The 14,409-nt window shown below is 38.9% G+C and overlaps 1 protein-coding gene across 2 annotated transcripts in view; it reads right to left on the reverse strand.

Annotated features, from left to right (window-relative positions):
- Tec (tec protein tyrosine kinase) overlaps positions 1–14,409 on the reverse strand; it is a 109,657-nt gene that overhangs the window by 3,647 nt on the left and 91,601 nt on the right. For both annotated transcript variants that reach the window (XM_048784435.1, XM_015482083.2), the window contains 8 exons: positions 12,004–12,083; positions 10,515–10,648; positions 7,113–7,187; positions 6,228–6,399; positions 5,891–6,107; positions 4,116–4,180; positions 1,534–1,652; positions 1,298–1,455 (listed from right to left, as the gene is read on the reverse strand). In XM_048784435.1, coding sequence (XP_048640392.1) covers positions 1,298–1,455; positions 1,534–1,652; positions 4,116–4,180; positions 5,891–6,107; positions 6,228–6,399; positions 7,113–7,187; positions 10,515–10,648; positions 12,004–12,083 — 1,020 coding nt within the window. The remainder of the gene's footprint in view (positions 1–1,297; positions 1,456–1,533; positions 1,653–4,115; positions 4,181–5,890; positions 6,108–6,227; positions 6,400–7,112; positions 7,188–10,514; positions 10,649–12,003; positions 12,084–14,409) is intronic.

Here is a 14,409-nt window from a genome sequence, read left to right on the forward strand (position 1 = left end):
GAACTCGGGCGCCCCGCGCTCGGCGTTCGCTCCGATAGGCTCAGGTTCTTAGAAGCACCCAGGCGCAGAACCCTAGCAATCTGTTTGCAAGCCACAGGCGAATTGTAGCCTGGAATTACCTGATCTATGGCTGAATGAGTTGCGGTCAGTCGAAAACAGGGGACGTGACGTCAGTTTACCAAGATGGTGGCTGCTGGCCTCCTCTGTGGACTGACCGGTGTGTAGAACCGAGCAGGACCGCTTCCTTAGCCCGTCTGGAACCCAGAATTCAGCCCTGAGTACGGTGCTTGCGCGGCTGGCAGAAACTGCAGCGCTGTAACCCTGCGTCTCTATCCCAGCGCACACTGCAGACTCTAGCCGCGGGGCGATTTGCTGAATAAGCAGTTACCCTCCGTGCGACAAACCTCTCGCGTTTGAGTCCCCGTAGCCGATCCTCGTGCGATGGAAATCCTTCCTCCAGGTTCCGGAGCACCCCACTATTGCTGGAAATTCCTAACAAGATATCCTTTAGCCGTCCTGACTTGTCATACTCCCACACAGTGAAGCAGCACACGGGGGTAATGCACTCCCCTCGCCGCCATCTTCCAAATCTCGCAATCAGGGTTCTTGGGAGGTTACAGCCAGTGATTGAAAACCTGGGCTTTGGAGTCAGGTGGGCCTCTGCTGCTCTGTAGCTAGTGGCCTTGAGCAAGCATCAACCTCCGGAGTCTTAATCTTCTCATCTATAAAGTGGTCACAGGAGAAATATCTCCACCTCAAAGAGTACTTTGAGAACTAAATCTAAAGCACTCAGCACAGTGCCTAGTATACAAGGCACGTGAGCTACTATCATTGTCTTTCAAAAGCCACTTGGCACATAATCTTTCTGTGAGATGATATTTCGGTCCTTCCAGAGACTAAGCAAAGAGACCTGGGGAAGCTGAGGTTTAAAGGAAGAAACCTCTTTTGGTAGAAGAGTAATATTTGAAACCCAAAAGTAAGCCACAGAAAGGAAGCGAGCAACTTCTCCAGGCATATTTTTTTTTTTGTCTGTGGCTCAGGCAACTGTGGCAAGATTCCCCCGTGGGAGCGAGGCAGCAGTCTGAACGTATGCAGTTCGTTATTAGTATTTCCACTTCACATTCTTCCTCTGATTATTCAGAACCAAGTTGAGAGGGTTGGCGTCCTACCTAGCTAGAGTTTGAAATCACTATAAAACATGCACTGCCTACCTGGGCCTTCACATTATCCAGCTACTAAGTCCAACCCCTAAATGTTTTAGAGATTCCCTAAGAGAACACAAAAGAAATATCTATACCTCCTGCCAACATCTCAGCATCACCTCATATACATATAGGGATGCCAACTTCGGGCGGTAGAGTCGGTGGCCTCGAGTAACCATGGTTACCACTTCATAGTTGGTGTTCTTTTCAAAGGGCATTCTGCCTTCAGTGAATATCTCCCACATCAAAACACCTGGGGAAGGATAAGCGTTAGTCCATGATGTGTCCACTTCCTCCCCAGAGCAGAAGCAATGTGAAGCATGGCTCTTACCAAATGACCACACATCTGATTTGCTGCTGAAGCGGCTGTAATTGAACACTTCGGGTGGACACCATTTCACGGGGAATTTAGCACCAGAAGAACTTGTGTACTGATCATCCAGAACATACCTAGAGTAAGACACACCGTGGGTTTACACCTCTGAAGTACGATCTTTGTTTCGTATGTGTGCTTTCGTTTTTACCCCCTTAGAATAAAAAAACACAGTTGACTGAAGTCTGTAAGCATCCGGTTGAAGCTAAAGGTTCACCTCAGTGACCACACCTAGTGATTTCCATCTTCCTCAGCGTAATTTAAGGGGATGAGAGGGATATATCACAACATCAGTACCTGAACTTTCGTTTTTCTGTTCATCTTTCTGTTTTATTAGGCAACAGAGGCGGAACACAATAGAATAGCTTGAAAACTTTTTGGTAAGCAGTTTTGTTCTTTAAACAAAATTTTACTCAAAGGCCCCATATGTGAAAGATCTAAAGCAGAGCTGTTCTAAAGGAAGTGGTGAAAAGTTTCTAGAGACACATGTTTTGAGCCCCCATAATTCCACAGAACACAATTTAAAACTGCAGCATATGAAAAAAGGAAATGCAAAAAAAGAAAAAGAAAAATGAAGTATATAAATGGTGGCATGTATATTTATTTTATTTAAATATTTTTGGTACCAGGAATTGAACCCAGGGGCTCTTAACCACTGAGCCACACCCCAGCCCTATTTATTTATTTATTTGTTTGTTTGTTTGGAAACAGGGTCTTGCTAAATTGCTTAGAGCTCCACTAAGTAGTTGAGGCTAGCTTTGAACTTGCAATCCTCCTGCCTCAGCCTCCTGAAGCTCTGAGATTACAGGTGTGTACCACTATGCCAACTATGTATGTTTATATACCATGACATCCCCACATGCACGCATACTCAAAACAACACCATATTATTATTCTATGTGAACACAGTTATGCCCTTCTGGAAGGACATATAGCAATGGTAACAGTAGCTGCCTCTGGGGTGAATAGCTGACTAGAGGTGGTAGATGTGAGAACTTCAACCCTTGCTATAATATGTTCAGTACATATTTATATGTATTTAGAGGTTACATGTACATATAAAGTTGATTTCTAAAAGCTGTCATGAGGAAATATTCGAATAAAAGAACAAACTTTCTTTGTGCAACTATACAGATAAAGATGGTAGCTAGGAATGATGCTGCTATGGGCTGGATCAAATCATATCAGGGGAATCAGAGTTTAGTGAATAAAGATTGTTTTACAGAGGTTGATATAAAAGCAAAGATATTCTGAAGCTCAGATATATGGAAGTGGAGGACGCCCATCAGATGTTAAACATCTTTATGCAAAGCAAATAGAGAACGCTTAACATCTAGAGAGTCAGAAATTGATGGCAACATCTTTCTAACCTCCCTAGGCCTGAGTTTCCTTAGGAGCTAACCTTGGTCCCTGACCGTGGCCTCACAGCACCTGGCCTTGCCTGCCATTTTAACTGTTCCTAGCACTACCTGTGGACCAGCTTCCTTGGCCCTCTTTCAGTTACCCAAATTGGACAAATTCATCCCAGACTTCAAGCTCTGGCACTTGTTCCTTCCACCTGGAATATTTTATGCCCAGATTTTCACCTAACTGGTTACTTCCTGCCTTTTGGTGTCTACTTACTATCCCCATCTCAGAGAGGCCTTCCCAGTCAGCTGATCTAAAGCAGCTTCCCTCACCTCTGCTCTACCCCAAGTTGTCTCTCGAGGGGTCCACAGACTTTTGCTGAAGAATGGACAGTTATTTGAGTACCCAAAATACTTTGGGTTTCACAGTCCACCCAGTCCCTGTCACAACTCCTAGTTGTGCCTCTGCAGGGCGAGACCAGTGACAGATGACACATCAACAAAGAAATGAGGCTCTGCCTCGATAACACTATTTACATGGACACCGACTTTGGAATTTCAGACAATTTTCAGGTTTCAATATTCTTTGAATTTTTTCTAACCATTTAAAAATATAAAAGCCATTGTTGGTTTACAGGTCACACACAGAAAAGTGTAGGTCAGACTCACAGGCTGTCATTTGCTGACCCCTGTTTATCACATAAATTATTCTCAGATCTTGCATTTTCCTTCCTCTAGAACATGAGCTATATGTGGCTTAGTCTCTGCTTTGGTTCATACACCCTGTGTCTGGCATGTACATAGCAGGCACCTAATTTTTATGAACAGATCAAAGAATAGAGGGAAGGAGAGAAGATAAACAATATACTTTCAAAAAATATTTTCTACCCTCTATTATAATTACAAATATTAAGACAATAAAAACGCTGCAGATGTTGAGATACTAAGTGCTGGACCTCCAAACACCTTTTGGTGAAAACAAATCTATAGAAATCTAATTCACATGGAGGGGAGAAGAGCTGTATATTTAACGGGCTATACTACCACCTAGTGGAGAGAACTATTAACACCATAATGTAGAGTTTTTTCAATGTATTACTTTCTTTCTGTCCCATTGGTGCAAATTACTCCTACACGTATTAATTCTATAACATAAAGTGAACATCACTTAAAAACACATATACTAAGACCTACCTGGCCATTCCAAAATCAGACACTTTTACAACTCCCGCCTCATTTACTAGACAGTTTCTGGCAGCCTGGAAAACATTATGATGATATATTTGTTAAAAATTTACACCCAAAAAATGCAGAAAAATAAAAGTCCAGTCACATTAAATTTATTATATGCCAGTCAACATTTGTATATGGTGGAAATGTGTCCTTATAAATCATTTTTAGCCCTATAGAAATGTCTCCAATGTATAACAATTTTTTAAGTAAAAAGGTAAAAAAAACCATATTTGCAATAAGGTATTATGACATTGTCTTTACCAATGACCGAGTTTAAATAAAGATCAATAGGTGGGTCTACCCTCTTTCCCCACCTCCTAGTCTTATTAAATAGTGTGATTTTCTTACTGATAATGACAATATTTCTTGCTTTCCCCAAGATAAGGTCTGTAGACAAGTGTAGTCTGACACATTCTTGAAGATATTCTACTTTTATTAGTTTTTTAAGTACAAAAAAGAGCAATGTACTGTTTCAATATGACTGAGAAATATTCTGTTATCATTGAGCATAATAACCAACACTAATGTTGTACATCACATCCACTTTTAATCCCTTTGCCTTGATTATACACTGACCTTTAAAATAGTCTTATGAGAAAAAAATAACAGAATTTATTGCTGTGGAAACAGGGTCTGGGGCTCAGAGAGATTAGGCAACTATCCCAAAATACATCATGGAAATCAAGTTTTCCAACTCCAAATCCCAAATTCTCTATTACACGTTAAATCTAGAGATACTGTCGCACAGTGGTTAGAATACTGACTCCGGTCAAAACCCCAAGTTCAAAACTGCCTTCACAGTTTATTTGACTACTGATATATTTGCACCTCTATTTTCCCATCTGCAAAATAGCAATAATAAGAGTACTACTTCCTAGGATTATTATGATGATTAAATGAGGGATTTTTTTTTGTGTGTGTGTGTGTGTGTGAAGTAATTATTAGAACAAGGCCTCTTTAAGGTGATTGTTAAATTTTTAAAAATGACTTTCTGCTTCTCTAGAAGAAATGCATCCATACTTTATCACAAAAAAAAAGCTAGAACTAAAATATGACGGAAAGTCCTACATGCAAATCACTTTTATTTTGGTGAAAGAGTCAAAGTAGAGTGATAGTGTGACTGATATGTTGAAAACAGACACATTTGTGAAAACAGGTGGAAAATAAAAATGGAAGAAAAAGAAGAATGAAAAAAAAGAGAGAAAGAAGAATAAGAAAAGTTAAGAAGCGTCTTTTAGAACCAGTAATAGGTTGTTTTTTTTTTTTCTGGTCTTGTCAGAGGTTAACACATTGGATAAAGGAAATGAACTAAGAGATTTCTCTGATAGTTTTTGTTTACAGTGTGTGAGGTGGAAAAGAGCTTAGGATTTAGCCAGAAGGTCAAGGCCAACCCTAACTTTTCTGTTTACCACATTAGGCAAGATTTTCACTTCCCTGAAGCTAACTTTCTTATCTACAAAACGGTGAGGGTAATAAATCTGCTCTGACTTGCTATCTCATGGAACTCTAACAGAGATCTAATATTTAACGCACAGAAACTTACCCAGAGATATCAACTCCATAAATTATTAGATTTAATAATTATCTTTCCTTTAAAATTATGCAGATGAAATCTATCAGGTTCAAAAACAATGCTGAAACATTATTATGAACAAAAATTGGATACTAATACATCATTGCTTATTGTTTACAAAGCAATCAGGCCAGTGAATGGGAATACAGTGACTCGTGGTTACCAGGTCTCTGTGGATGAAGCTGTTCCTCTCCAGGTACTCCATCCCTTCACACACATCCTGACACATGCTCAGCAGGATGTCTCTACTGAAATGGCCTTGTCTCTGTCGGAGGAAATTCAGAAGGCAGCCCCGTTCCATGAACTCAGTAACAATGTAAAGCGGTTTCTGCTGGGTGCATACACCATAAAGCTGCACCAACTTGGGGTGTGTCAGTTTCCTGGGAGTGAAGACATAGATACACAGAGTTACAACAGGAAAAGAAACCAGCAGGTGTATTAACTGAGGAAGAGCCACTTTCTAATACAAACAGGGAGCCTGGCAGGAGAGAGTAACTTACATCATAACTTTAGCTTCTTCTATAAAGTCCTCCTCACACATGGCGCCTTCCCGAATGGCTTTGATGGCTACTTTGTACTGGGCTCGCCACTTGCCAAGCCTCACCACTCCAAATAGTCCACTCCCCAGTTCCCTCATAAAGGTCAGCTCTGAAGGGTTAATCTCCCACTTCTCTGCAAGACAGAAGGGAAAAGTGAGAGCACTTAATAAAGAGAACACAGCATGAATCAGTGTTGAAAAGAAACTGTAACCAAGATCTGCCTCCAAGTCCTAGGATAATGGCAATCTGTCTAGACAGCACAAAGTGGCTCTCCACCCTCTGAGGAGAATGTTCCTGCTTGGCCATCACTATACAAGCAAAGTGAACTGAAGAATCAAGATGCTGCATAATAGGAAAATAACATAGCTGAAGATTAAGGTACTTTTTTGAAGACAAATACTTCCTCACTTACCACTCTTCCCTCTGGATTTTTTTTTCTCTTTTAGTTCCATCAAGTTAAAAAAAAAATTAAACCTGCTCTTTAAAAGGCTTTTTCCAGAAGCAACAAAAAACAATTGCATTGGAAGAGTTCTCCATTACCTCTAACCTTATATCCCTGAGAGTAATCAACAGCAGTAAGAACCAGGAAGGGCTATGATTTATTTTAGATATAACAGGATAATGTTTATTTTTCACCAACAGAAACTTTTCCATTGAATTACAAACAATCATGAAAATAGGAAACCTAGGGTTACTATAGCTATAAAATAAAATCATCTAAAAACTCAGAGTACAAATTTATAAGAATGGTTCCACTGTGCAGAATTCTACACATCTAAATCCTTCTTGTGATAGTGGATTCTTTTCATGGAACATTAGCTGATACAACTACAAAATGAGAGTTACCATAGCTGAATCCTGCAGTGGTTGGGGCATTCTTCCCCTTTGTACTAACTGGGTACCGCAGCCTTGTGACGAGTCCTAGAAATCAAAGAAAGTATCACAGGTGAAATCGCTCTTAGCCACTCCACATGACCAAATGCTAATCTAGAAATGTACAATTCATTCATTTATAAATGTACTGCTCTCCCTCTGCATACACACATAGCTCTATGCCATAGGCTTTCACTCATTCCACAATCTCCTTCTAAATATTAGTGTGTATCAGGCACTGTGCTAGCTTCCTCACAAACATTTTAAATGATATTAAAAGGTTTCTGTTAGTATTTCATGTTCTTTTAAAATATGAAAGCTGAACTAGGAAAGAGAATTATATTGAGCTGCTAAAAATTAAAGTGATTCCCCTGATAAAATTCTATGCTAGCAATCTTAGCATAAAAATAGGCTGCAAAGATTAACCACTGGGAATATCGACTGTTGGAAATCAGGAAAGTAAGTTAAATCTTTTAACCTAAGTTGCTTTTAGCACTAAATAAGAAATAGGAGGTGCCTTTCCATCAACACCAAAAGCTCTCTGTATTTGCTCTTTTATAGCACATCTCACAATAACTTAAAATTGTTATGTATATCTGTCTCCCCTCAGGGGATAAAATCTGGGAGAATCAGAATCAATGACTATCTGATCCATAGCACTCTCCCCAAAACTTGGCTTGGCTTCTAGCATGCAATAGGCACTAAATAGATGTTTGTTGAATGAGCTGAGATAGTGATTAAAAAATAAAACTTACAAAAGAAAAAAAATAGAGGAATGTGAACACTAAAAAGGAAAGAAACAGAACAAACAGATAAATTATTTGGGAATAAGTCGATATGAATGAGCTCCTCAAATCTTAAACACAGGATTGCTACATGACCTAGCAAGTCCACTCCAGGTAAATACCCAAGAGAAATAAAGACATATTTTCATGTAAACACTGTACACAACTATTCATACTAGCTTTATTCATGAAAAATGTAGAAGCAACCCAAATGTTATTAGATTTAATAATTATCTTTCCTTTAAATTAATTTAATAATTATCTTTCCTTTAAAATGTAGAAGCAACCCAAATGTTATTAGATTTAATAATTCTTTCCTTTAAAATTATTCAAATAAAATCTATCAGATGAACAATAAACAAAATAAATAAATAAATAAAATCCATATGATGGATTATTTTTCATCAATAAAAAAGAATTGATACCTAATCCAGCAGGCTGCCTGAATTTAGAAATTCCATATTCCTCAGGACCTCTATCCTGTTACATGTCAGATCTCAGCAGAACATACAAGCCAATTTCCAAGGACGTGTGTAGCAAGTCCATCAGGCAGAAAATGTTATCAGGTATTTATGTTGGCCAGAATCCCTACTGATACCTCAGAAGTTTTTCTCCTATCCTCATGACTTCAGTCTGTGCATACCCAGGCTGTGTGTTGGTTTCCATAAGCAAATAATAGATGACTTTCTATCACAACAGGTGAGTGTTAAGATAACTCCCCAGATTTGGAATTAGAGGGGTGGATCCTCTATCTCACCATTGACCATTATTACACTGAAGTTAAAACTTTTTTTGAAGAGATAAAGGTAGACTTGTATGTTGGCCTGAGAACCTATATATTACACAAATATTGGGCTAGGCTCTGCATGGTGACTCAATAATTGGTAGAAGTTGTACAATTCCTATGTCTCTAGCCCTGTGCATTTTTATGTAACCTAATTATTTGAACAAACTTGTGATAGTTTTTGTTTTATTTAAACAATGGAAGTGGGCACAGTGGCACATGCCTGTAATCCCAGTAGCTCAGGAGGATGGAAGGTTCAAAGTCAGCCTCAGCAACTTAGCGAGGCCCTTAGCAACTTAGCAAGACCCTGTCTGAAAGTCAAAAATAAAAAGGGCTGGGAATGAAGGTCAATGGTTAAGCATCCCTGGTACCAAAAAAAAGAATACTTTCGCTTGGTATAACATGGACAAACCTCAAAAACCTTATAATGTATCCAAGAAACAAGTCACAACAGAACACACGTTGTTTTCCATTTATGTGAAATGTTCAGCATAGGCTAATCCACAGAGACAGAAAGTAGGTTAGTGGTTGCCTGGGGCTGAGCTGGTGAAGGAGGGGTAATGGGTGATTTCTTTGGGAAATGATGGCAATGTTCTTAAAATTAGATGATGGTGACAGCACAGTTTGAAAATATACTAAACACCACTGAACTGTATACTTTAAATGGATGACTTCTGTGGTATAGTAACTGTTCTTACCATTTTCTGAAAAAAGTAAATGGACTCACACAAAAACAACAGGCTTTGCAAAGGGCCTTCGATAAAATTATAAAAGTTCACTTTCCATGCTTGTCTGTTCCCTGTTCAGTTACATCTTTAAAATCCAGGAGTAGAAATCATGCTGTATCAATCCCGTAGAACCTCAATGGCATAAATGTAGTTTCCAATTGTATTTTTTGGTGTTTGTTTTGTTCCCACTCTGGTGCTGAGTTTAGCAGAGATTCAGGAAGATAGAGAATTCATGGGACGTGATTACAGACAGTCTGCAACTTATGCAGGTTCAACTTAGAATTTTTCTCAACTTTATGATAGTGCAAAAATGATATCATTTCACTAGAAAGCATTCTCCAATTTCTGAATGTCTAGTGAATTTTGAATTTTGATCTTCTCCTGGGCTAGCGATATACAAGAAGTTACTCTCTTGCAATGATGGGAAGCTTCAGTGAGCCACAGCTCCCAGTCAACAGTGGACACTCCACAGTTACTAAGCTATGTGTTTAGTAGATGAGGTAGATTAAATGCACTTTCGACTAAGGATATTCTCAATTTACGATGGGTTTATCAAACGTAAGTAAGGAAAGGAGTATCTATCATCTACTCTTTGGAAGCCTACAGCATAGGATGAAATCCTGGTACATCTGGCAGCTCCTTCAGTGACTATAATATCTTTTTATGAGACAGTGACTATAATATCTCACCATGTTGGCCCTGGCTGGCCATGAACCCAAGGGATCCTCCTGCCCCAGCCTCCCAAGTAGCTAGAACTATAAGCACATGTGACCATGCTTGGCTTAAAACAGACATCTTTTTAGTTTAGTACTAATGATACAAAGCACACAAATGTCAATACCATAATCCATTGAAATAACTCATGTCCTAATGTCAAGATAGAACTTTTTATGAACCTTGATATTACTTCTGATTTTTCTTGGATATATCACTTCTTTAACATATGCAGATTTTATACCCATCACACTTTACAACTGACTAACTACAAAATAAAACTTCTCACAGAAGAATTCATTGGGATGTCTGATCATCTGCACCAATACCTAACATTTGAAATAAGTGTTAACAGGTCACTTACCTGCCGCATTGTGCTTGTGATATTCAATAATCTCAGGAATTGAACTAAAAGCATGCTTTTCTGCTAAGTAATACTTCTTTGGAGATGTTGTTGTTTCCTTTATGTGATAATGCCTGAAACCTGATGAACCTTCTCTATAAGGAAAATTGAAATATGTTACAACCAAGCTGGGATAACGTAACTTCACTCTTAGATGTTTTCTATAGGTGAACCCCCAGCCTTTCTCTGTATGGCCCCTTCTATTCCTGGCATGAAATTTATTTCTTTCTCCATGTTCTTTAGCTTTTCCTTTCACATTAACAGGTGGAAGTTCTGCAAGTGGTCACTGATAACATACTTGGTCCCTTTTATGAGATTGAGAAAGATAACATTCCCCAGCTCCATTCAACAACAATTAAAAGTCTCAAAAAAGCCATCAGCGGCTACCACTTTTTGTCCTTGCTGTTGGCATAAACTTGAGAATTTTCAGAGCACTTGCACTTCCCATTTTTTTGTTGTTGTGGTTTGATTTGGTTTGGTTTGATTTGGTACTGGTGATTGAACCCAGAGGCACTTTACCACTGCAATACATCCCCAGCCCTTTTTTAAAATTTTTTATTCTACAATAGGGTCTCGCTAAGTTGCTAAGGCTAGCCTCAAACTTGTGATTCTCCTGCCTTAGCCTCCCAAGTCACTGGGATCCAGAGTACTTGCATTTCTAATAGTAAATAAATTAGGCTTAAAAATGTACACACTCCACTTTAGATATCTTTCTAGAATGCAGACCTTCTCTTGTTATCTCTTGATAAAAATGCTTTCAAGACAGTCCTGGACACTGACATGACCTGGCTTCGGCTTCTACCTCTCAGGTTTCTCTTCCTCCCTCTCTGGGTTTCTCCCTACAATCCAGCTACACACGCTGTTTCAGTTCTTTGAAATTCACCATATCCTCTCCCACCTCTGGGTCTGAGTACCCTGGGTCAGACACACTCTTTCCCTTCCCTCCAGTGTTTTCCTGCCTTACCTATGAGGTCTCAACTTGAATTGAGGACAACAGATATGTCTTAGCTCTGTAACCCCAACACCCCCGGCCCCAATATCACCTTCCTGTCACAGTGCTTCCCCCACCCAGCCTGTTCGCTTGTCTACAGTCCCCACTGAGCTAGGAAGGAAGGAGGCCAAGTCTGCACCTACTCTGCTCACAGAGGCATGCTCATTGCTTAGCTCCGTGTACAATAATTATTTCTTTAATATTACTAAGGTTTCTATAGCCATGCAGAACAAATATACTTATGGAAAACTACGGGGTAAATTTCTGAAAATATAAAGGCAAAAATAAGTAGACTTTAGAAATAAAGTTCAAGTTTTATTTTTTCTTTACTGTTGAATGCAGAATCTTTTTTTTTTTGGAAATTAGGAATACATACAAAAATATAGGAAAATTCATATAAAACTCTACAGTAAAAATTAATTAATTAGTTAATTAATTAAATGGAGCAGGATTACTCACCCTCCAAACTTTGTATAAAGGGAGACGGTGTACAAGCCTGGTTGACTGGAGTCCCTTACCATAAAAGCACCTTCTTTATCCTAAAATAAAAGTTAAGAAATTGCTTTTTTACTCCAGTAACTAATACCAATGCCAAGGAAAAGATGCGAGAACCTGATCTTACAATTTTATGAATATTATCCTTTATTGAGAAAATGTGTTCTGGAGAAGTGCAATTTACCAGTAGGGGTCCTTGGTTTCTCCCATCCACATGGCTTTCTACCTCACAGTACTGAGCCATGAGATCAGTTAAACAAAAGCTCGCTCACAATTCCCCACGATTGCAAATTCTCACACACACTAAGGCAGACATTTCAACCAGATCATTTCTCGGAGCCCTTACAAAATTAACACACAAGGTTTTGCAGAGCCTGTAAGTCCTGGACATGTGGGAAAACAGTCATTGAAAAAATGACTTGCTCATCACACACGCCTGTAATCCCAGGGGCTGGGGAGGCTGAGGCAGGAGGATCACAAGTTGAAAGCCAGCATCAGCAACTTAGTGAGGCCCTAAACAACTTAGCAAGACCCTGTCTCAAAATATAAAATAAAAAGAAGAGCTGGGGATGTTGCTTGGGAGTTAAGCACCTCTGGGTTCAGTCCCTGGTACAAAACAAAGAAAGAAAGGAAAGGAGTATTGCTTAACAATTAGGTTTCATTTCATACATTTTTTTCTTATTTGCTGTAAGCTTTGAATCCTGACTCAATATCATTTTCCATCCTCATAGCATTATTCCTGCAAATAACTCAGTACTCATTTATAAGAATGTACTTAAATATTCTTAATTCTCCTGGAATTTCATGTTAAATGCCAATCTTTACAAAAGGAGGAATGAAAACACAAGTAACTAAAGTGGAAAAAATTTAAAAGTCAGCAACAATTCTGAATGAATAAAGGACAAACCTTCAGCAGGTTCCAAGAGCAAGAAACAGAAGCCATGAACCTCAAGTACTCTACCACTAATACCATGTTCAATCTCTAGTATTTATGTTGCTCTAAGACGAAAAATGTGCTTAATAGTTGAAAAGTAAAATGAATTGTATTCTTTCTCTTCTAAGCCAGTATCAAACCCAGGACCTTGTGCATGCTTACTAAGCTACACTCCCTAACACCTTAAATTTTATTCTTAGAAAGACAATGGAATTAAATCAGGCCCCACAAATATATCTGATAAGAACAATTAGGAACAATAATTATGGTAGTTAATTGATAAGTAAAAACATAATAGCTACCATTTATTTATCGAAAACCTATTCTGTTTTAGCATGCCCTGATATGTAAATGCACTTAATCCAAACAGTCCTATGTGGTAGGTACTCCTGCTGTCCCCACCCAACTTCACATGTAAGGAAATGGGCATGGAAAGATGGGTAACTTGCCTCAGATGAGAAAGTTCATAAGTAGTGAACCAGGATTTAGACCCCAGACCACCTACCTACTACCACATCCCTAGAGCAGCCTCTCATCGTGGAACCTCTAGGAAGACACATAACAATACTGCAGAAGTCCAGCCTGATGGGGCATGCCAGTATTCCAGCATCTTGACAGGCTGAGGCAGGAGGATTGCAAGTTCAAAGCCAGCCTCAACAACTTATCGAGGCCCTAAGCAACTCAGCCAGACTGTCTCTAAATAAAATATAAAAATGGGCTGAGGATATGGCTAGAGGTTGAGGGCCCCTGGCTTCAATCCCTGGTACCAAAACAAACAAACAATCCTGTGGGGATGGGCATGGTTAGGTGTAACCCAAATGAGCAAAGCCACCTGCCACTGTTTCTGCAGCACATACTACAGAAACAAGTGCTCAATAAAACCTTGACTGGTAACAAAAAGCAGGAGAGAAAATGAGAAAAAAAAAAACTGCTTAAAAGACCTGGAACTATTACTAAATAGAATAACTAGATCATAAACGCAGGGAATTGCAGAGGTCATCTTCTAACCTAACCTTCTTATCTTATGCAAAATGTGGACTAGAAAAGCTACAGCTAAACTTAGGTCTCCTTCCTTAGCCTAGTACCATTTCATCTAGAGAATTCTTTTAGTTCTCACATTCTTTTTAAGATGTGAGAATTTAAGCACATTTATTTCTATAGGCAAATATTTTATTAAAATGACATTTATAAAGATTCTTAATATCAATGTGAATTATTCTAAAATGAATAGCTCAAGCAAAAAAAAAAGAAAAAGAAAAGAAAAAATACTAAAATGCTGAAAGCAAGGTAGCAAATGATAAATCAGTATGAAAGAAAGAAAAAATTGCTCATGTACAGCTATTACCTCCTGTTATGGGTTTATTGTATCCCCCTTCCCTGACAAAGAAGCTCCTAAGCTCCAGTATCTCAGAATGTGACCTTATTTGGAGACAAGG

This window comes from Marmota marmota, unplaced genomic scaffold (genome assembly GCF_001458135.2).
Source record: "Marmota marmota marmota unplaced genomic scaffold, marMar, whole genome shotgun sequence".
Lineage (NCBI taxonomy): Eukaryota > Metazoa > Chordata > Mammalia > Rodentia > Sciuridae > Marmota > Marmota marmota.